The sequence below is a fragment of the Martes martes genome (assembly GCF_963455335.1).
Source record: "Martes martes genome assembly, chromosome: 9".
NCBI lineage: Eukaryota > Metazoa > Chordata > Mammalia > Carnivora > Mustelidae > Martes > Martes martes.
The window spans coordinates 117,455,910-117,480,656 of NC_137896.1; the positions used below are offsets into that span (position 1 = coordinate 117,455,910).

Consider the following 24,747-nt stretch of genomic DNA (forward strand, 5'->3'; position numbering starts at 1 on the left):
AACACACAGTTCTATCTAATACAACCTCATGGAATGTGGCTTCCAGAAAAATGAAGACAATAGTACTCCACTCCACACTGGTCAAAACTATTTCTTGAACACTTCATTCAGCTGTAGGTGTTACACTTAAAAAGAAAAAAAACAAAGGGGCACCTGGGTAGCTCAGTGGGTTAAGCCTCTGCCTTTGGCTCGGGTCATGATCTCAGGGTCCTGGGATCAAGCCCCGCATTGGGCTCTCTGCACAGCGGGGAGCCTGCTTCCTCCTCTCTCTCTACCTGCCTCTCTGCCTACTTGTGATCTCTCTCTCTGTGTCAAATGAATAAATAAAATCTTTAAAAAAAAAAAAACAAAAAAACGGGGGGCGCCTGGCTGGCTCAGTCGCCAGAGCATGTGACTCTTGATCTCAGGTCATGAGTTTGAGCCCCATGCTGGGTGTAGAGATGAAATAAAAATGAAATCTTTAGGGTGGGGGGGGGGGTGGGAGGTTGGGGGAGCCAGGTGGTGGGTATTAAGGAGGGCACGTATTGCATGGAGCACTGGGTATGGTGCATAAACAATGAATTCTGTTATGCTGAAAAGAAATAAATTTTAAAATATATATATATTATTAAAAAAACGAAATCTTTAGAAAAAAATTTTTTAAAAAGCAGAAAAGGTAACCGTTGCATACATTCTGCTAGATTTAAGATTCATGTATCTTCTGCCTATAGCTAAAACATAAACAAAATTTTCTTTCAACCCAGGGTGGGTTACTGACCCATGAAAGGGAAGTAACTATAAATATAGATGTATATGTACATACATTATACACAAATAAGAAATAGGTTTTCCTTTTTTATGTTTTTTTTTAAACTGGTCAGGATTTTTTTTAATGTATTTTAATTTATTATTTTTGTTTAATGGCTTGCGGGCTTGTGATAGAATGATCTTCCTCACTAATATTTTTTAAACTATATTTTCTTCTTATAGCTAAATGAAATTTTTTAAATGTGGCAAGACAGGTAATAATGTAATTTAATCATGAAGACTTCTAAATAAATATCATTATTATACATGTAAATAACCATGGCCATTGCCAAAAAATAAAAATCTATAGTTTCAGGGATACAAAATATATTCTAAAATACTGGCATTTTATAAGAAAGTATCTAATAAGTTCTTTACATATATTCAATATTTTAAAGTCACTAGGATAATTAAAGAGTATCTTTTTTTCAACTACATACATAGTCATTATTTTATATATATTAATATATATAAAATTCTTGACAGATTTCTGAGTTAATCCCTATAGGTTATCACTATGGAAGAAATAACATGCTGGTGCATTTCACTGGCCCAGCCAGACACAAGTCATCTTGAGATACGAATCACATAATATTTCCTCTCTATTTAGCAGGTCAATGTTTTGCAATGGTGAGTTGGCATAAAGCTTATTCTTCAAAATGATACTCTAATTTGTTCCCAGGATCTTCTACAAAATATGTGGAATTCTAGATAATTTTTTTTCTATGTAATGGAAATGTTCATTATTCTTTTTTTCCAGAAATCTATGCAACAGCCCACTATTTGCTCTTCTGATTACTAACATTTCTCCAAGTAAACCATACAGACCCTCTCCTTTTTTATTTATTTATTCTTTCTTTTCACCTCATTCAGTTCCAGGTGTTACACTTTAAGGACAGAGACTAATTGGATCTCACTGGGAAGGAGCCAGCAAGGATGCTAAAAGGACACAAATCACCTGATTACAAGCAAAGACTCCATGTTAGACTGCAGAAGAGAAAAACACAACACACCATAGCTAGTTTCATTCATCTGAAGTGTTGTCACCTGGAGGACTGATTACACTTGTTCCATACCCTGCCGTGAGGTATAAGTGACCAAAAAAGAGCTTCAGTCAACACAGGAAAGCCCTTTCTAACAGTATCTGCAGCCCAGCAAACGGCCTTGGGCCTCAGGGGGCTTCCCTGTGACAAGACAGTCAAGTGGCAGAGAAGTCCAGAAGGCACTCATTCAGCACATGGTGGTCTTTAGAGTTTAATGCTGCTAATCTTGAAATTCTGTAATTCTCAACTAGATTAAGACAATATTATACTATAATATGACTTCTAAAGGCAACACCATTTCTTTATTGGTTTTTTTTTTTGAAGATTTTATTTATTTATTTGACAGACAGAGATCACAAGTAGGCAGAGTGGCAGGCAGAGAGAGAGGGGGAAGCAGGCTTCCTGCTGAGAAGACAGCCCGATGCAAGGCTCGATCCCAGGACCCTGGGATCATGACCTGAGCCGAAGGCAGAGGCTTTAAACCACTGCACCACCCAGGCACCCCTCTTTATTAAGTTTTTAAAAAGAAATGAATTCTGGGGCACCTGGGTGGCTCAGTGGGTTGAGCATTTGACTCTTGATTTCGGCTCAGGTCATGATCTCAGGGTCGTGAGTTCAAGCCTTGAGTCGGGCTCCACTTTCAGCGGGGAGCCTGTCTGACATTCTCTCTCTCCTCTCCCTCATCCCTTCCCTCCACGATTGCTCGCTTGTGCACTCTCTCTCTCTCTCTCAAATAAATAAATCTTTAAAAAAATAAAATAAAATTTTTTTAAAAATAAATTCTACCATGAACTACATAAAACCAACTTGAAGAGGCAAATGATAACATTTTAACAAAAACAATATAATAAAAGTTGACTCAAAGTGCCTAACACAGTCACCCAATCTTCATCAATTCCAACTAGAAGAAAACTGAAATACCAACCAAGTCACTGACGTATTTTAAGATGTACATCAACTTAGAAATATAAATCCATATATTGTTTTAGCAAGGAAAGAGCAAAACAATGTTTGAGCTTTAATATGTGCTTGAATAAAGGAAGAATGCTTATCCAGAAAAGACTATACTGTAAACATTCTCTCCCTACTCAAGTCATGCTTCTTTGCTATACATGCAGATATCATAAACAAAGTAGTACTTCTCTCTCATTTTCTACTGACCCAACTAAATTGAAAATTTTAGTCTTCATTCTTACAACCCTCTACCATATTTGTTTAAAAAGAAAAAAGAAAGCAGTATCTCAGATTATCCAATGTGTAGTTAGGAATTACTTATCACTAACGTACTAATGTACTATCTCTACTCTCAAACAGAATTCTACAGAAGCCAAGTCCTGGACTGTTAGAATACAGAAACCCTTCTAGAAAAGTGCTACTCAAAGTAGGGCCCATGGACCAGTGCACTATGAACTGTTACTAATCCATAATAAGGGAAGCAGAGAAAATGAGAGTAAGAAACTTTCATAGCAATATGTAAGACTAGTTTTAAGCCTGATGAATCAAATATTAAAAAGCCCAGCCTTGTATCTCGTGTTTTTATTTCATTTTTCTAGTAATTCGTTTCTATTATGTTTTACAAAACTATCAGTAACAGATCGGGAAAATTTTAAAACACTTATCTTTCACCAAAGACGGAGTTCTCAAAAGTTCCTTTAAATGCTGAAGGTCCTTGGATAGGAAGATAAAATGCTTTCCTTTGATGTCCCCTAATCTCCCTATTCACCTTGGTTTCCCCACGACAGTAACAAACCCTACTAATTTATTCAAGTGTTCTTTTGATATCTCTGCTAAATTGCCAGTAATATCAACATAGTTCACTGCTTAAAATTTATCATAAGGTTATCTGACTGCTCAGAATTTGCACACTATTTCCTCTACATACAGACATAGCTCCAACATATTCCCGGATTCATTCCTTGTAAGAAGATATTAACCACTTTGATGACCTAGTCTGGAGGGTCACCCGATCTTGCAACATGGCAGCTGGCACAATCCGTGGCAGTCAGTTGTCATCTTTGAGAGTCTAGAGACAGTACAGCATGGTTTTAAATGCTAGGCCTCCACTCATGCTAAAAGACTGCTTATCTTGGCAATTCTGCCAACACACCTGTACTTTCAATTTTCTATCTGAAGTATTTTGGTGCCCGGAATCCTCTTCTGCCTTACTTATACTTTCTTTTATTTCTTACACAAACATGTATAAAGATGGATTTAATAAATACATTTATAAAAACCTAAAAACTTGCCAACAAACAATTCCTAAGGATATTTCTATTACATAAAAATATGATGAGTCATACTCTTAGGAAAAGTTAAATACATGGTGATGTGCTGTAAGAAATTATCCCACAGTGCCAATAATTACATGCTTTTAGTTAACATCAACATCAACCAAGCTCTCAATTCTTCAATAACTTAAATGATGCAAAAAAAAAAAAAAGAAGAAGAAGAAGAAGAAGAAGAGTCTGATAATTTAGGTCAAAGAGTTAATCCATGACACACCATAAAATAACTGCAGGTGTTGAATTTCTGTCCTAGTACCAACTAGGAAATCGTAGTCCCTCCCCTCAATCTATAATTTGCAGGCATCTACAAACTCTTGTCAAATGATCTGGGATCTCACCCATCTATACCATAGAAAATACTGCTATTTTCAATAGCTATCTTTTCTGAAGTTCTAAAACTGAAGGAATTCTAAAACTGCACTATTCCTGATGTTTAAGTTTTCATCTCAGTCACCTAACCAATTTCTATCTGGATTCTAACCAGCAACTGGGGGGCTTATTTATGTCCATCTCTAAAGATACTTCATAAATACAGATAAATACATCTAGCCAGAAAACCCAACCTAGACTATATTATATTAACAAGTGATTCTTTTCCCGGCCAATGCTTTTTTTTTTTTTTTTTTTATAAGTTAAGAAGGCCTAGTGTCGTTATACAGGACTTCATATTTAAAAAAAATTTCAGGGGGCGCCTAGGTGGCTCATTGGTTTAAGCCTCTGCCTTTGGCTCAGGTAGTGATCTCAGGGTCCTGGGATCGAGCCCCACATCGGGATCTCTGCTCAGTAGGGAGCCTGCTTCCCCCTGCCTCTCTGCCTACTTGTGAACCCTCTCTCTCTGTCAAATAAATAATAATAATAATTTTAAAAATAAATAAAAATAAAAAATAAAAAAATTTTAGGGTGTGCCTGGCTGACTCAATCAGTAGAGCATGTGATTTTTGATCTCAGGGTCATGAGTTCAAACCCCACGTTGGGTGAGAAGCCTACTTAAAATATATATATATATATGGGGCACTTGGATGGCTCAGTCAGTTAAGCGTTTGCCTTCAGCTCAGGTCATGATGCCAGGTTCCTAGGATCGAGTCCTGCATCAGGCTCCCTGCTCTGTGGGGGTCTGCTTTTCCCTCCCCCATGCCTGCCAGTCCCCCTGCTTGTGCGCTCGCTCTCTCTCTCTCTCTCTGTCAAATAAATAAATAAAATATTTTTAAAATGTATAATAAAAGAAATTTTAACTTAAACAGATTTAATTCACCACAGAGGAGCTATGAGAGAAGAACAGGATTGGTAAAATATAGTATACTTTCTCTAAAAAAATTTGGGAGGGAAAAAAGATCACCACAGAATAGCATATGGAGGGGTAAATATCAAATGGAACCCGGATTAGAGGCCTAATTTATTCCTGGTCTTTAGGCAGATCCAGAAAATAAGAAGTAGGACTAAGGTAAACCTAATACCTAGGTCCACACTATAAGGCATCTGTTCCTTGATCACATGACAGCCAGTGCTTTCTTGACAAAATACAGAACATTTGGTAAAGAAAACCTGGATCCTGTCCTGGGATCTAGTCCTGGACTCCACCACTTACCAGCTAAGTAACCTTGAACGAGATGCTTAACATCTCTGAGACTCATGTTGTCCACATGTGTTTAAAAAAAAGTTGTGAGGGGAGGATATAAAATATTCCTCACAGATCGACTGAGGCAAAGACAACCTATGAAAAAAGAGCTTTTTACCATTCACAAAAACTAAATTCATTTACTGCTCATTTCTTCATAGAAAAAAATATATATGACAGACATCGTCTGCTTGGAGATCTGAATCCACCGCATAGACGGGAGGTAAATGGGTAGACTGGAGGCCAGAGAGCCTCTGAGAGGTGCGGACGGGGGGGCAGTGAGAGGGGCATTTCCGGGAGCGATAATACCTCAAAGCCCATCCTCAAGATTGGAACAGGACAGGGTTTTCAGGACACGGCATTTAGGGCCCCTTCAATGGCTGTACACGTGCCTCTGCTTCTCTTCACCCTTTCTTCACAGTCTTTTCCTCTTCCTCGATTTCATCTCCCCCTCACACTGCCCTTCTGCCTCCCCTCTATCCCTCTGCTCCCCTTCTCTCTTCCCTCCCCAGCCTTCTCCCTTACTTAATTACAATATGGAACTGAAATAATGTTTTAATATTTATTTATCCTATTCTTAGGTTCAGACATGTATATATACATTCACCATAAGACAGGTCCTAGAATATTCACAGATGCACTATTCATGAGACACAAAACCTTGGAACTACCTAAATGTCCTTCAGCAGCAGAACAGAGAAACTGGTCTGCTCACATAACGCAACGCTCCCTCCTCAGCCAGGAGAACGAACAGATCTGCAACAATATAGAATCTCACAGACACGATGCCGAGCAAAAGAAGCTAGACACAAAATGCCACTCTGTGGGATACAAATTCCACTGATAGGAAGTTTTTTTTAAGAAGGCAAAAGCAGGGTGCCTGGGTGGCTCAGTGGGTTAAGCCCCTGCCTTCAGCTCAGGTCATGATCTCAGGGTCCTGGGATCGAGCCCCGCATCGGGCTCTCTGCTCAGCAGGGAGCCTGCTTCCTCCTCTCTCTCTCTCTCTGCCTGCCTTTCTGCCTACTCGTGATCTCTCTCTCTCTCTGTCAAATAAATAAATAAAATCTTTAAAAAAAAAAAAAAGAAGGCAAAAGCAACCTCTGCTTTTAGAAGGCAGGAGAGGATGGTAGTTATTCTGTGCGTGTGTGATGGGAAGGGGAAAGCACCAGAAGATGTGTGAGGTGCTGGTGATGTTCCTTTTTTTAGGTCCCAATTACACAAATGTGTTCAGTTTCTGGAAATTCTCTGAGTAATGTACATATGTTTAGGAGCACATCTCTAAATGTATATCATACCTCAATACAAAGGTTTTTTCCATCAACGAGTTTACACCTTTCATGTCCAGGGGAAGGGACGAGCAAAAACTAAGCACTTCTTGGCTTCCCTGGTGCCCTCAAATTTTTTCTTCCAGCCCAAAGACAACTGTGATCCAGCCCTGAACTTGGAACCATGCAATCCACCTTCAGTTTCCCAACTTTGTGCTGACTGTGCTTCTTCTATGTACCAGGTTCCGTGTGAGGCATGGAGGACACATCTGTGACGCCAGATGAGGCCCCTGCTTTCTTTGAGAAAACAGACTATAAATAAAAGCTTGAGGCTGGCAAGAAGACAGAGCCTGGGATGGAGAAAAACACGGGAGACCTGCTTCTGATGAAATGGTCTGAGGCAACCCTGAACGAGTCACTTAACTTACTTGAGTCTCAGCTACCTCATCTGCCTTAAGGGGATTTTTATAAGCATTGAGCATGATAATATCTCTCAAAGCACTTATAGGACAATAATAGCATTATGAATGATAATAGCTCTTATTATTGTCCTTACTGCTTAATATAGAGCCGTTTGAGTTAACCAACATCAGCATGATCTATGCATTAATACAGTAATAGTAACAATGAATAATAATTTATGGGTCACTAATTCTCAATTAAAAGGCTTCTACTCTGGGTAGAAGCAGATCTATCAATTAATGGCTCTCCTCTCCTTCTCAAGGGGTGATAATGATACAAAGGCCTGGATCAAATTCAGCACAGCCCTCTCTCACCTTTAAAGAAAAATCAAGCACAAAGAGTGCTAAGAGAGGGGCCAGGGAAGTGATAATCAGCATCTCAGAGATCAAATTAACCAACCAAAGAAATGTACATGAAGGACTGTACCTTAACTTATTCTGTGACCAGCACATTCTTGGTGCTGACCACAATGAGTCAAGGTGCGTATTTAAAGAAGCTTAAGATACGGTTATAGAACTAAAATCAAACAAAACAAAGACAACACATTTAGGGGAAAGCTGCAGAGCTCTATGATCAGAGACTCGGTTTCAAACCCCGGCACTGCCGCATGATAGCTTGGGCCCCTCACCTTGACCTCTCTGGACTGAGTCCTCCCCTGTAACGTGAGGATGCTAAAATCTGTACCTCGTACAGCACTGGGAGGTTTCAGGAAGGAAGAGACCTAATATGGCAAGGACAGGATCTGGAGCAGCAGCTACTCCTGCTCTCGTTACTGTCATTATTTTGTAGGCAGAAGCCCGCTAAAAGCCACTAGCACAGGGCCCGAACGGTCTACAGGTGCTGCTTCCCTCTGTTCTTCCCAACCGCTGTTCCCTCAGCCCGACACCAACCAGTGTATACACAGACACATTCACAGCGTACGAGTGAAAACACAGTGTGAATGCAAATCTATGTCCTCACACAGACTGAAAAGGGAAAAAAAGTCTCTTTTGAGTTTCAAGACCCTCAGCTGTTTCTAACACCATGCGGGTGGCTTCACCCGTTTATTCCGGCTTAAGTCTGGGGGCAGACTCCTTTACAGAAGCAATTTTCATAAGAATTTACAAGTTCAAGAATAAGTTCACCATTTCAACATTATTTTAACTTTTCTCACTGTGCTTAACTAGTTTGCATCCTTAGCCAAAGGCTTAAATCAAAGCATGAATTGGGGGGGGTACCCTCAAATGTGAAAGATTGCTAGCCTTTCCTCTAAGGTCAGGAATAAGACGAGGATACCTGCTTTCAGAACTTCTACTCAGAATAGTACTGGAACTCCTAACCAAATTAAGCAGGCAAGAAAATGAAATAAAAAGCATCCAAAAGGAAGGAGGAAAAATATCTGTTTGCAGGGGACACAATCGTACATGTAGAAAACCCTGAAGAGTACACACACACATACACACAACCAGAACTAATAAACAAATTCAGCAAAGTTGCAGGCTACTTGATCATGCAAAACTCAGTTGCCCTTCTATACAGACTAACAATGAACAATCTGGAACGAAATTTATAAAAACATCCCATTTACAATAGTATTAAAAAGAATAAAATGTGGGGTGCCTGGGTGGCTCAGTGGGTTAAAGCCTCTGCCTTCGGCTCAGGTCATGACCTCAGGGTCCTGGGATCGAGCCCCTCATCGGGCTCTCTGCTCAGCAGGAAACCTGCTTCCCACCCCCCCTCTCTGCCTGCCTCTCTGCCTACTTGTGATCTCTGTCTGTCAAATAAATAAAATCTTTAAAAAAAAAAAAAAAAGAAAGAATAAAATGCTTAGGAACAAACTTAACCAAGGGGGCAAGGGTTGTCTATAGTAGACCCCACTATCCACAGTAAATACATTCCAAGAGCCCCAGCAGATGCCTGAAAGCCCAGTACCAAACGCTCTGTGTATCGTGTTTCCCTATATTGCTATGAAAAGTTTAATTTATAAAGTAATCCCTGCAAGAGATTAATTACAAAACTAATGAGGAAATGGAACAATTTTAACAGTATACTGTGATAAAAGTTATGTGAATGTGGCCTCTCTCTCTCCTCTCTCTATACTGTCCTCACCTGGGGCACCTGGGTGGCTCAATGGGTTAAGCCTCTGCCTTCAGCTCATGTCATGATCCCAGGGTCCTGGGATCGAGCCCTGCATCAGGCTCTCTGCTCATCAGGGAACCTGCTTCCCCCCAACCCCCTCTCTGCCTGCCTTTCTGCCTATTTGCGATCTCTGTCTGTCAAATAAATAAATAAAATCTTAAAAAAAAAAAAAAAAGAATATTTCCTTATACTGTCCTCACGCTTCTCGTGACAACGTGAGATGATCAAACGCCTGTATGATGAGATGCGGTGAGATGAACAAGGTAGGCATCATGAGGTAGCATTAGGCTACCAGTAACCTTTTTTTTTAATAAAGATTTTTTACTGATTTCTTTGTCACAGAGAGAGAGTACAAGCATGGGGGAGCAGCAGACAGTGGCAGAGGGAGAAACAGACTCCCCGCTGAGCAGGGAGCCCAATGCGGGACCCAAACCCAGGACCTGGGATCATGACCTGAAGGCCAACACTTAACTGACTGAGCCACCCAGGCGTCCCTACTACTGACCTTCTGATGATGTGTCAGGAGGAGGATCACTGGCTTCTGGACCATAGTTGACCATGAGTAACTGAAACCACGAAAACCAAAACCACAGAAAGAGAGGGATGACCATACTTAAAACTACAAAGCATTGCTGGAAGAAATTAAAGAAGACACAGGTAAATGGGAAGACATCCTGCGTTCACTGATGACTTAATACTGTTCAAATGTCGATACCACACAAAGCAATCTATCAATTCAAAGCAATTCCTATCACAATCTCAACAACAACCTTTGCAGAAATAGAAAAAGCCATTCTAAAATTTATGTGGAAGCTCAAGGGATCCTGAATAGCCAAAATAATCTGGCCAAAGAAGAACAATGTTGGAGGTCTCAGACTTCCTGATTTCAAAACTTACTACAAATCTAGGGTAATCAAAACACTGTGGTATTGGCATAAAGACAGACATATAAACCAACTATATGAGAAATAGCCCAGAAATAGACCCACAAGTATATTGTCAAATAATTTCAACGATAGTGCCAAAACTATTTAGTGGAGGAAAAAATAGTGTTGTGAAAACAGGATATCCACATGCACACAAAAAAAAGGGAAAAAAAGGAAGTTGGACCCTTATACCATACACAAAAACTCTGAATTAAAAATTCAAAATGGATCAAAGACCTAACCACAAGAGCTAAAATGATAAAGCTCTTAGAAGAAAACATAAGGAAAAAGCTTTAAGACACCGGATTTGGCAGTAATTTCTTGGATATGAAACCAAAAGGACAGGCAACAAAAGCAAAATTCACAAACTTGATTACTTTTTAATCAAAAGTAAAAATGTTGTGTATCAAAAGATACTATCAACAGGGGCGCCTGGGTGGCTCAGTGGGTTAAAGCCTCTGCCTTAGGCTCAGATCATGGTCCGAGGGTCCTGCGATCGAGCAAAATTCACAAACTTGATTACTTTTTAATCAAAAGTAAAAATGTTGTGTATCAAAAGATACTATCAACAGGGGCGCCTGGGTGGCTCAGTGGGATAAAGCCTCTGCCTTAGGCTCAGGTCATGATCCGAGGGTCCTGCGATCGAGCCCCACATCGGGCTCTCTGCTTGGCAGGGAGCCTGCTTCCCCCTCTCTCTCTCTGCCTACTTGTGATGTCTGTCTGTCAAATAAATAAATAAAATCTTTAAAAAAAAATACTATCAACAGAATTAAAAAAAAGGTACTATCAACCCATGGGAAAGGCAGGGTATTTTCAAATTATATATCTGATAAGGAATTATCTAGAATATATAAAGAACTCCTACAACTCACTACGATCAACAACACAATTAAAAAATGGGCAAAGGACTTGAACAGACACTTCTCCAAAGCAGATATGCAAATGGCCACTAAGCACTCGAAGAGATGCTCAACACCACTGCTCATTAGGAAAATGCAAAACCACTGATATACCACTTCATACCCACTAGGATGACTACAGTTTTTTTTTAAGTTTAAAAACAGAAAAAGTTTAAAAACCAACAAGTGTTGGTGAGGATGTGGAAAATCTGGAACCCTGATGCATTGCTGGTGGCAATACAAAATGATGCGGCCACTGCAGAAAATGACATGGTGATCCCTCAAAAAACTAAACAGAAAATTACCATATGATCCAGCAAATCCTCTTCTGGGTATATTCCCCAAAGAACTGAAAACAGGGGCTCCAACAGAAATCTGGATGCCTATGCTTATAGCAGCATTCTTCACAATAGTCAAATGGCGCGAGCAACCCAAGTATGCAGTGACAGTACACGGATAAACAAAATGTGGTCTAAGCATACAACGGAATATTACTCAGCTAAGACTAAAAAGGAAGGAAATGTTGACATACGCTACGACATGGAAAACCTTGGAGACGTTATGCTAAGTGAAATAAGCCAGTCATAAAGGAACAAATACTGTGTAATTCCACTTACACGAGGTACCTAAAGAGGTCAGATTTATACACAGACAGGAAATAAAGTAGTGATTTCCAGGGGTGGATGAAGGGAGGAATTAGGAGGTATTATTTAATGAGCAGAGAGTTTCCGTTTTGCAAGATTAAAAAAGTTCTAGAGATGAATGGTGGTGATGGCTGCACAACAATGTGCGTGTACTCAGTGCCACTGAACTGAAATGCCACTGGACTCAGCGCCACTGAACTGGAATGCCACTGGACTCAGCGCCACTGAACTGGAATGCCACTGGACTCAGCGCCACTGAACTGGAATGCCACTGGACTCAGCGCCACTGAACTGGAATGCCACTGGACTCAGCGCCACTGAACTGGAATGCCACTGGTGCAAATGGTAATGGAACGTATGTTTTACCACAGACAAGAAAAGTACGTGCTAAGCCCCAAACTGAATCTACATAGTAATAATTTACTGAGCCACAAAATTTTAAAAATGATGTTTTTCAGATTAAAAAAAAAGTCTAAGGAGTCCTTAGATAGAAAAAACAATCATCGTGAGGGCACTGTACCCACTTCACGGTAGAACTCAAAATATTCTCCAAAACTTCCACTTGACTCAAGAGCTCTTATCAATAAATTGGCAAGAGCAAAGGTTGAGATGAAAACTGTTTCAGAAAACAAAAAGGATACATTTTTCAAAAAGTCAAGGTCAATGGGAAAAACAACTTTCATCACATGCCACAAGAAAGATAACCACATCACTCGGGAAATGTGGCCCTGAAAGGAAAGTTACAAAATTATTTCTCAAGAATATGGCACCAGAAAGCGGGATTATTCAACCATCATGGAAGTTAAAAAGGGGGCTGTCTACATGGGCATAAGGGTCCTTTCACCTGTGTGAGAGCACAGAACTAGTTAATTTGCAGTCTTCAGACAAACTTATTAACATGTGCCTATTAACGTAAACTAAAAGAGCCCTGCTCATCTAATCTTAAAGCACTCTGGAAATTTGCCATTCTAATGAAACAGAAACCATCAAAAAATACCACTTAAAACTGCATAGAAGAGAGGATACAAAAGATAACATAAGAGTGATTTTTTGTCCCCTTGAATAGTACAAAGTAGAGCTGGGAATAGACTAAAAGATTCTTCTACCTCCTTTCCTTTACACATTAGACTGGCTACTTCCCCTCACCTCTTCCCCTACCCCAAATTCCATACCAAAGGAAGTCTTTCTGAAATGAAATCACTGTAGCGCATGAAAAGCCCAAGATTCATAACCATCTAAAACTCCAGAGCCAGCGTTCTCCCAGCATTCACCACTCTAGTCTCTGTGGGAAGACTGTGGAATCCTAGCACAAGTTCCTAAGGTCAATGATTTCAGAGTTTACTGGGCCAAGGCCAATACTATCCCCTTGACTTTTTCCCCCAAAAAACCCTAAATACAAAATAAATGAAAGCCCTCTGAAATGTTAAAAGACCCATTAACTGTTTCACTAACATTATTTACATTACTGTATTATACTATTATAATCACAAGGCAGCTGGACAGGCAGCTACCCAAGTTAAAGATCGAAGGGAAGAAAAGACTATGGGCTGGAGCGTGAGAAGCAGGACAACTTGTATTTCTCTGAGTTAAAAAACAAAACAAAACAAAACAAGAAGTAATTCCTGGAGGATAACCTAGGCACGGTAATAGGGCTCAAAATATCAACACTCTGCACTGTTCTCTATATGTCTGGATGCCCTGGTGCCTAGCCCTAACCCTGGTGCCCCAGCACCCTGAGCCCTAGCCAAAATTCTGCCCTGTAACACTCACAAGCCGCCCACACTAGCTCTCCGCCCTCCAATAGAGCTCCCCACCTTAGTCCCCACCTTACGAGGTGTTGGCGGGCAGGTTTCTTCAACCCTCTGCTGAGAACTGCTGCATGTCTCTGCTCAAGAAAGCCATGGTTCAATCTCTAATAACTATTGAAAACAGGTTCTGTCTGTTAAAAAAAGAAGCTGGACAGGGCGCCTGGGTGGCTCAGTCATTAAGCGTCTGCTGTCGGCTCAGGTCGTGATCCTGGGGTCCTGGGATCGAGCCCTGCATCAGGCTCCGTGCTCAGCGGGAAGCCTGCTTCTCCCTCTCCCACTCCCCCTGCTTATGTTCCCTCTCTCGCTCACTCTGTCAAAAAAATAAATAAAATCTTTGAAATAAATAAAAATAAATAAAAAATAAAAAAAGAAGTTGGCATTTCCAAGCCCATTCATTCTTCAACCTAATCAAATATTTCAAAGTACATCCACCTGCACCATCTAAATTAGCCACACTGATATTGTTTCTGCCTCCACTGATCTCCAAAAGGCAAAGAACGAGTTACCCTAGAAATAGAAATTCCTGGCTCTCCTGTCCTTTTCTGCTCCATGATCTCTGACTTTTGTTACATGTGTGACCTCTTATATTGCTCTGCTTTCCTGAGTCTTACTTAGACAGCTCCTTTACACTGCCTGCATGGACACTCCCTCTTTATAGTCCCTGATTCTGAAATGCCAAAGTGATTCTACCAGCTGCCTAACAACAATACAGTAAAATAATAATACATATAATAATGTGTGTAATATATGTAACACTTAATATGATAATAACAGCATTGTTATTATTGTAGATAAAAATAGTGACCATTTATTGAGCACTGTGACCAAATATATTGAGATATATTTTTATATATATATATATATTCCCCATCACTACTCAGTAAGACAATTATTAATGTCATCCTCAATTAAGAGAAAACTGAGGTACAGAAAAGGTATGTAACTTGCCAAAGGTCATTAATAATGTCACTTAATAAAGTGGCAAAATCAGGAATCAAACTCAGACCTCACTGACTAAAAAACCTTCATGCTTACCACTATATTATGCTGCCATCCCACACCCCTAAAGATGGCTCACTGGGTTCCATCCTTTGTCCAAACTGCCTTCTGCCTTGTGCCACCCCTGCCCCTTCCACCAGCATTGTGTTAGCACTTCTGGCTCTGACCATTTTTCCTTTCTTTGAACTTTCTTTGAATTCTCCTTAAATATTCCTAGGGATCTGGATAAGAGATTATTGAATTGTTAAATTTCCTTTTTTTTTTTTTAAAGATTTTCTTTATTTATTTGACAGACAGACAAGCAGGCAGAGAGGCAGGAAGAGAGAGAGGAAGGGAAGCAGGCTCCCCTCCGAGCAGAGAGCCCGATGCAGGGCTCGATCCCAGGACCCTGAGATCACGACCCGAGCCGAAGTCAGAGGTCTCAACCCACTGAGCCACCCAGGCGCCCCATGAATTGTTAAATTTTCTAATACACCTTCTCCTTCTACTTCAATCTACCTTTTATATTAGCTCTTATCTATGTCAGTAAACCACTAGAAACTTCTACAGGAAAGCAACCAAAGAATAAGCCACCTAGGAAGAAGGTGAAGAGTCCATGTGCAGGGACAAAATGAAGAAAACACGAACCTTTATTTACAGACATAAAAGTGGGCATAAATAGGACAGTATCAATATTATAAAACAAGTATGCTCAGTATTGTAAAGCTACAATCCAAGGCCACTTGCTTCTTTTTGTAAATCAAGTTTCACTGGAACACAGCGACACTCACTCACTTGTGTACTGACATAAATTCCACGCTACAAGAGCTGTTGTGACACAGACCATAGGACTCACATGCCTAAAACACTATTTGATCTCACAGAAAGTTTGCTAAAATCTGTTGTAAAAGAGGTCCATTCTCTCCAAACAAAAAAGTTTTATCCAATGCCAATCAAACTCCCAGCAGGTGAGATGATGAGTATTCAAACATACTATAAAGCTGTAGAATTGAAAAGCTGTATAATTGCACAAAGCAAATACAGATCATTGAAAATAAAGTCAGAAATAAACAGGAGAATTTAGCATGTAAGATGGCATTTCAAAATAATGAATAAGTCAAGGATTTATCTTATAAATAGTGCTAGGACACCCAGATGATTACTTAGAAAAATAATATCCCATTCCTACATTATATCATACACCAAAATGAATTCCAGATTAATTTCAAGGAACAATAAAACTACAGAAGAAAGCACAGGGGTCTCAGAAGAAAACAGGCGTCTCAGTGGAAAAGGCATTAATTCTGCAAAATGTTAAAAGAACCAATGAAGGAAATCGATCCGATGACAACATAAAAAGTAAACATTTTGGCATATCAAAGATAAATGTGAAAGGAGATTCTTTACAACCTCCTGTTAATAACAGAAGACAGATACAAATGAACAGCTCTGGATGATAAATGATTAAATTACAGTGCATTCTTATATTGGAATATTATACAGGCATTTAAAAGGAGGCAGCAGTTCAAGCCATACTAATGTGGACAGTCTTCAAAATATACAGGTAACATGAATATATAATATGTTACTATATCAATTATCTAGTGCTGCATAAAAAACTACCCTAACACTACTGGCTTAAGGAAACAATTTATTATTTCTCATCATTCTGTGCCAGGGGCTGGTCAGTTCTGCTGGCCTCTCACTGGCCCATGCATGCAGCTGCCTTCAGCTGATAGGTTGGTTGTGGGGCCCAACAGAGCTGGAGCAGCCAGGGCAGCTGGCTACATGGACCAGTCTCTCTCAAGGAGACCAGACCCAAGAAGAATACACCAAATACATCAAAATCTTAAAATTTACATACTCTGGCCCAATAGTTAGAATTTTCTTGACACATAGGAATACATGCATCCATACAGGCACTTCTATCTTTTATAGTCACAGAGATAAGATCTCCAGGTAATGAGTCTGGCAATCACCTGATAAAGAGGCCAAGTTCATGCATGATCATACTACAGTGAAGCTCAGCAGTTGAGAAGTCCACTTGTGCATCTAAAGCTTCAAATTCATATTTTACATTCTCTCTCCTTAATAGACATGGACAGCCAAGAATCACCAGTTTGAGGAAACCTGCCAACACTAAAGATGAAGAGCAAAACAGAGATAATGCAAAGTATATAAAAAATGGTTTTTAAAACATTCAAAAGTTGTAATCGTCAACTGTACCTCAATTTTAAAAACAAACAATAATTAATATCCTTACAGAGCAGAGAAGACACTGCATCCATGGAACTACAACAATATGTGTGTTGAGGGTCCCCAATATTACAGACCAAGGCCTTTCAAATCTGAGGGGAAGAAAATTTGCAACCTAGCATTCTATACCTGCCCAAATTATCAATCAAGTTTAAAAGCAGAATAAACACATTTCAGACCTTCACAAACCCAAAGAATAAACCTCCTCTTCTCCCTCTCTTGGGATGCTACTACAGTGCATGCTCCAACAAAGCAAGAGGGAAAAACAAGAAAGGAAAACATGAGACTCAACATAGGGAAGAAGCAAAAGGAGAGCCACAATGATAACTGCATAGGAGGGGCAGACAATAATCAATCCGAATTCAAGCTGTTCCTCCACCAACCTTCCCCATCTCAACCAATGGCATAACCATCTCAACCCACTTGCTCAAGTTAAGAAGGAAGAAGTCGGGGCACCTGGGTGGCTCAGTGGGTTAAAGCCTCTGCTTTCGGCTCAGGTCATGATCTCAGGGTCCTGGGATCAAGCCCCGCATCAGGCTCTCTGCTCAGCAGGGAGCCTGCTTCCCCCTCTCTCTCTGTTTGCCTCTCTGCCTACTTGTGATCTCTGTCTGTCAAATAAATAAATAAAATATTTAAAAAAAAAAAAAAAAAAGAAGGAAGAAGTCATTCTTGCTTCTCTCTCAAGTCCCAGATTCAACATCCTCATGTTTTTACCTTTAACTAGTTTATAATCTATTCACCTCCTTCCATCTCCATCACCCCCACCATATTGTAAGATTTCATCATCTGTCACCTGGTCTATTGTTACAAATGGGCAGCTATCTTGTCTACCTTACCCTGCACAAGTCTCTCTCTATATAACAACCAATGCTTTTTTTTTTGTATATAAATTAGATCATGTCACTCTGCCTAAAATCCTTCAATAACTCCTCATTCCACCCAGAATAAAACCCAAGTTTCCTAATATAGCCCACCAGGCTCTGCATATTCTGGCCCCTGACTATCTTTAGAATTTCATCTCATTTCCCTCTCACGCTCTCTTACTACATTCCAACACTCAGTGGCCTTGCAGATCCTTGAACACACGAAGCTTTCTCCTGCCTTATACATCATATGCCCTTTATACAACAACTTCCCCAGCTCTTTACATTGGATTATTCTCATCTTTCGTGATTCAACTTAAATGTCCTTTCCTCAGAGAGCTTTCCTGACCATTAATTCTCAATTAGTCCTTCACCAGATCAGTTTCCCTTCATTTCCTTTCCTCAATGAGTTAAAAAGAAGAATTTTTGTTAACTGAAATTTGGGATGTCCTAAGAGAATGGCATGTGACTATTTAAATGAGGTTATCAAAAAGCATCTAGAACACATGGTTAAGCAAGAGAATTTTTAAGAATAAAAACAAGATGGGTGAGAATTTTCCTACCTGATATTATGACATGCCATAAAGTTTTAATAGTTAAGATAGAGTACAACTGGCATAAGGACAATGAGGCTGACAGATCAGGACAGAAAGCCTAGAAACAGATCTGTGTATGATCTTGACATAATAAGAGAGGTAGCATTGCAGATCTCTAGACAAAGGATGACCTTTTCAATAAATGATGCTGGGACAATCAACGAATTGCATGAACAAAAAAACTATATCCCTATTTCACAACATATTTTACAGAAAAAAATAAATTTCTATTTGAAGACCAAAAAAGGAAAATCTTAGAGGAAGGTTTATGACTTTTGAGTATGACAGGATTTTCTGAAATGCCTTCGTCTCTCTCTCTCTCTCTTTCTCACAAACACACATACACACACACACACACGGCACAAATCTAAAAAGGAAAATACTGATGCATGTGACTTCATTAAAATTAAAACTTCTGGACATCAGTAGCATCAAATTAAGACTGTAAGCCACAGACTGAATGCGAATATTTGTAATACATATAAGTGCTAAATGATTAATATCCAAAATATATAAAGAATGATTTAAAACCTATACAAAACTACAAACAACCCAGTTAAAAGATGGGCAAAGGATATTCCTAAAAGAAGAAATCTGAATTAGCAATAAAGATTTGAAAAGATTCTTCACTACACTAGTAATCAGGGAAATACAAATTAAAAACAATGAGATACTATTTCATACCCATCAACTTGGCAAAAATTTAAGTCTGACAATGCAGACTATTGTTAAGGCTACAGAACAATGGGAAGTCTCATTCATTTCTGGTGGAAGGAAATTCATATAATGTGGCAATATCTAATAAAATAGAAGATGCATATACCTTAAGAGCCGGCAGTTTTATTCCTAGGAACGTACCTAGAGGAATAGCTTTCAAAACTTTTTTTTTTTTTTTTTTGCTTTCAAACATTTTTTTTCATGACACACATATTTCACATTGTAACCCAGTACACACATACTTATTTAACTGAAAGCAAAATTCACAAAACAGTGCTTACTCTTATTATGTGTGACACATTCTGGTAGTTTCCATTCTATTCTCATTCATTTTTTAAACGTTGGAGTGACTCACTCAATAGATTTTATAACCACTAATGGGTAAACACACCCAGTTCAAAAACCCATGCCCCAGAAAATATTCTCATACCTTCTTGCACAAAGGTGAGAGTGGGAGAGTGAATAAAAAATTGGAGGCGCATTCATACAATGGAATATGATACAGCAGTGCAAACCAAAGAACTTGAACCCTAAGTATTAACATAAGTAAATTTCAAGAACTTCCTACTAAGCAGAAGAAGCTGTGGAAGAAAACACACAGACACATACACACTCATATATGATGATATCATTTCTCTAAACTTCTTAAACATGCAATATAATACTATATATGGTTTAGGGATATATTTTTATATAATGAATACATAAAGGATAAAGGTATGCACAGGAGAAAAGGAAAAAGATCACAAAAGAACACAGAAAAGAAAGAGAAATGGACAAGCCCAGGGAACAACTGGATACTAAAGGGTTAAAAGTTGCCCATCTTCAGAATTGAAGTATTGGCTCCTGGGCCAGCAGCTTCCTTCCAGGCACAGGGCTAATAAAGGCTCAGCCTGCCAGCCAAAGGGACCAATGGAGCAAACGGAGATCTGTCTTCAAAGCTTACAGCACTCATCTTTGAAAACGGTTCTATTTAGTAACTAAGTACACTGAGTATCTATTTTTAATTAAGTAATGAAATTCAGAACATGAACAAAAAATGCAACAGGTAGTTGTGGGCGGCTGAGATGTCACAGCAGATGCCCCAAACACAGCCATGTGCCAGTAAGGGTGAGTCACTGTGATATGCTGAAAAAAGATAATAAGGCTTGGCTGCCACAGGTTGCAGTAAGCCCTCTGCTTTCCTCTCTCATATTTGCCAGGCACCATTCCAGAACACTGAACATGGAGACAGCTTCAAGATTAGTAAATCACCAAAAATGACAAAATATGGCATCTTACAAATAGCACATGCTTGGGATCAAATTATCACAGAGCAAAAAGCTAATAAACAGTCAAGAGCCCCATGGAATAATTCCCTAAAATAAAAATTCGACCCCTCTACCTAGAAGAGTAAACCCAGTGCTGGTTTTCGGTACTGATATTTCAAAAATATCAATTCACTTATCCAGGAATGACATTTTCTAGAATTATGTATAATAAAGTTTAAGCAATAATCTACCAGACCGAGAAACAGGTTTCCCAGCCAGAAGTTCAAACCGCTATGATCCCCAAACCAGGCAACTTCTCTAGGAAAACATCTTACCTCTTCACTCACTCAACCCCTACTTGCTACATTATGTAGGAAAAGTACCACAGCAGACCTTAAGGAGGCCTAAAAATAAATTAAATAAGAACCCTGTCCTTAAGATCGTGACAGTCTAGCAATGGAGCTCAGACACAAACACATATATACATACATATATACATACATAGGTGTACATAAGGTACAAAGATTTAGGGGCCATTACAGAAAGATGAGTTGCTATTTTTTTTTTTAATCTTACTTGGAATAGATTCTTACCTATCTATTCCTTCTATGAGCCAGATCTAGAATATAGATACTCACACCTCATCTCTTCAAGGGCACGTAACCATATATAGAAATAAGACTAGCTCTGCGCATGCTGTGCCCTACAGGATTCACAGAACTGATATATGTGGACCCCATTTCTTGTAAATGAGTGCTGCTGATGTAAAAGAAAGGGAAATGCCAATAAATGACACGCTAAAAAAGAAGCCATTCTGTTCCCAAACCCCGCCACTGTTTTGCTATAGAAACTTGAGGAATGCACACTTTGCCTGATGGAAGGTTTGAAGAAAGAATTGTTAATGAGACTCTGAGGAACTTTCATGAATCTTTCAGACAAGCACTGCATAAAAGGCATCACTAATGCTCTAGATCATAAGACTCTTCACATCATTTCATGCATAGCAACTCAGTTAATGTAGGTAGAGGTATCTGCATTCCTCTCTTAAATCTAAAGAAAGTAAATTCCATAAATACTAAATGCCATATAATTCCATATAATTCCATTAAATTCCATAAATACTAAATGCCACATAATGATGCCATTTCAAATATTTTTCGAAGAGCTAGTCCAGACCCGGCCAGTTCTAGTGGATTCATTTCAAATGTATCATCAGATCCACTATTTGGACTTAAAAACTCAACCAAACATTCAGGAATCAGGGAGCACTGGAGAAGGAGTCTGCGGAAAAGAAGTAAAGTGACTTCATGTTGATGAACCCAATTGTTCCCTCAGGACACTGATACAAAGAGTAAGAAGTTCAGATGACGTCATCTCCCATAAGCCAATCCCAGTCCCCTGGCCATCAGTCCCCTGTCACATCCTCGCCAACTTTAAAAAAAAAGCGGTTGTGACAAACTAAAGAAGAAACACCCGGGCACCTGGGTGGCTCAGTGAGTTAAAGCCTCTGCCTTCACCTCAGGTCATGATCTCAGGGTCCTGGGATCGAGCCCCGCATCGGGCTCTCTGCTCAGGGGGGAGCCTGCTCCCCCCACCCCGTCTGCTTTTCTGCCTACTTTTGATCTCTATCTCTGTCAAATAAATAAATAAAATCTTTAAAAAAAAAAAAAAACCCATGCCCTATCCATCGAGACAGTAAACATCCCTGGTTCATGGGTTTGGCTCCTTTTGAGGACAGCTTCCCTAAGCTATAATCCATCCACCCTTACAGGTAGCACAGTTCAGTCATCTGTCATATATTTACAGAATTGTATAACCATCCCCGCTATCTTTTAGGACACTTTTGTCACCCCCAAAAGAAACTCCCCACCCACTGATTAAATAATGCCAGATCTTCCCAATAAAGTATCCAACTAACCTAACTAGTCTTCTAACTAGTCCAACTAACTCTAACTAGTCTTCTCTATCCTCCTACTGAAGGAAGTGTACATCCTCATATCTAAGTCTTCTGCTTAGTGAAAAAACAGCAAGACTGGGGCGCCTGGGTGGCTCAGTGGGTTAAAGCCTCTGCCTTCAGCTCAGGTCATGATTCCAGGGTTCTGGGATCGAGCCCTGCATCAGGCTCTCTGCTCGGCGGGGAGCCTGCTTCCTCCTCTCTCTCTCTCTCTCTGCCTGCTTGTGATCTCTGTCTGTCAAATAAATAAATAAATAAATCTTTAAAAAAAAAAAAAAAGGCAAAAAAACAGCAAGACTTACAGAAGGCAAAAGAGCCTAAAAAGAAAAGCTAAAAGAGAATCAAGAATGCATCATATTTCTAGTAAGAAAATACTCAAAAACTGATGGGGATATGTCAAAAAGACACAAACACCAACTCAACAGAGCTCCAATGACAAAGCTAGAACAACTGAGCAACAAAATAAATGAACACAGCATTTGGATGATAACCTACAGACTAAAATAAACACCTAAAAATTCACACTGACATAAAAAAATAAGTGAATAAGTAAGTGACTGGGGGAGAAGGGACAATGCTTCTCTACAGTAGAATTCAAGTTAATAAGTGTGGGGGGGGCGGGGGAAGTAAGGGAAATAGAACATCATTTAGATCAGCACCACAGTGATAATGACTGCAGGCCAGAACCATCCATGACCGCTGAAATTAGTGGCCAAAAGTACCATGAGGAAGTAAGCATCTGCACCATCTCAAGGCATCCCTCCACAAGACACTTACCAATGACAAAGGTCAGATCGAGCTAACGCTACAGTGGACAAACTTGGTGGACACAATCTTACTTGAGTGGTCAAAGTTAACATACCAGTCACAGACATGAACGTCACGTACTCCCTGACCTAATACACTGAAAACCATACAGCATCAATTCTGTAGTATTCTTGGGGTGGGGTGGGGGGAGATGCAGTTCTCACTGTAACAAAGGGAAAACAGTAGATGAGCCCATACTAAGCAACACTTTACAAAATAACTAACCAGTGCTATTTCCAAAAGTGTCAAAATCAGGACACCTGGGTGGCTCAGTTGGTTAAGCACCTGCCTTCAGCTCAGGTCAGGATCCCAGGGTCAGCAGGGAGCCTACTTCTCCCTCTGCCTGCTGTTCCCCCGGCTTGTGCATGCTCTCTCTCTTTCTCTCTCTGACAAATAAATAAATAAAATCTCTCTCTTAAAAAAAAAAAAAGGTGTCAAAATCATGAAAGACAAAGAAAGACAGAAACATTAATAGGTTAAGAAGACCCAGATGTGACAGCTAAATTCAGTTTGGATCCTGGATTGGATTCCGGGCCAAAAAAAGGACATGCATGAGTGGAACAAGTCACAAAATTCAAACAATGCTTGTAAAACAATCAACAACATTACAGCAACATTAATTTTGTTGAATTTTGTAAATTTTCTGTAAATCTACATTTATTTTGAAGTAAAAAGTTGGGGCTTTTTAATTCAACATTTCCAGGTGTCAGACACTACTGTTTCAACCCCACTGTGAAAAACGACTCATTCTGGCTAGCTATTTTAATTTTCCTATTAGGAGAGATTACCAAATGATATCAGATTCAGAATCCCAAAACCCAACTCTAAGAGTACATGCTGAATTGCAATAGACGTAACAAGAAACTGAGTCAATGAATGAAAAACACACTTGCTAAAAACCACATGGCACACTGTTAACAAAGAGACATGTCAAAGAAAAAAAAAAAAAAGAAGAAGAAGAAGACATGAACATTGTGATCATAAAGCAATGGCCCACAACACAAATAAAACAGCTTGAAACATAATACATCAAGATCTGGACAAAACCAACTGCATCAACATGTGATAAGTTCAAGACCTGATTTAATTCCTGTGGTATTCAATTCTGATGAATCTGGTGAGAAAAGTTTATTAGTAGGTGAAGGCTGGATTGGGTCTGATGCACTAGTTGAAGTAGTGCTGGTACCTACCCAGACTTCAAGTCAGTTATCCTCAAACAGTTCGTAGCATCCAGTCCCACTTTTCCATTGCGGACCACACTAGATATGAATGGGGACAGCATTGGAGAAATTCGGTTCAAGGCCACTTCTGGGGACATTTTGGCTTGACTTGCAAATCACACTGAAAGGAGAAGGAAGGGATGGTGGTCAGAGTATTCAGAGGAACTAGACAGAACGGGTTTCCTGAAAACTGGCACAGCAACACGGAAATTTCTCTTGCATGAATAAATACTTCACTTCCTGTCTTACAGCGGC

At 39.6% G+C, this 24,747-nt stretch overlaps 1 protein-coding gene across 2 annotated transcripts in view; it reads right to left on the reverse strand.

Annotated features, from left to right (window-relative positions):
* BABAM2 (BRISC and BRCA1 A complex member 2) overlaps window positions 1–24,747 on the reverse strand; it is a 401,322-nt gene that overhangs the window by 373,007 nt on the left and 3,568 nt on the right. For both annotated transcript variants that reach the window (XM_080812666.1, XM_080812665.1), the window contains exon 2: window positions 24,463–24,613. In XM_080812666.1, the coding sequence (XP_080668792.1) occupies window positions 24,463–24,590 (128 nt within the window). In that variant the 5' untranslated portion in view covers window positions 24,591–24,613. The remainder of the gene's footprint in view (window positions 1–24,462; window positions 24,614–24,747) is intronic.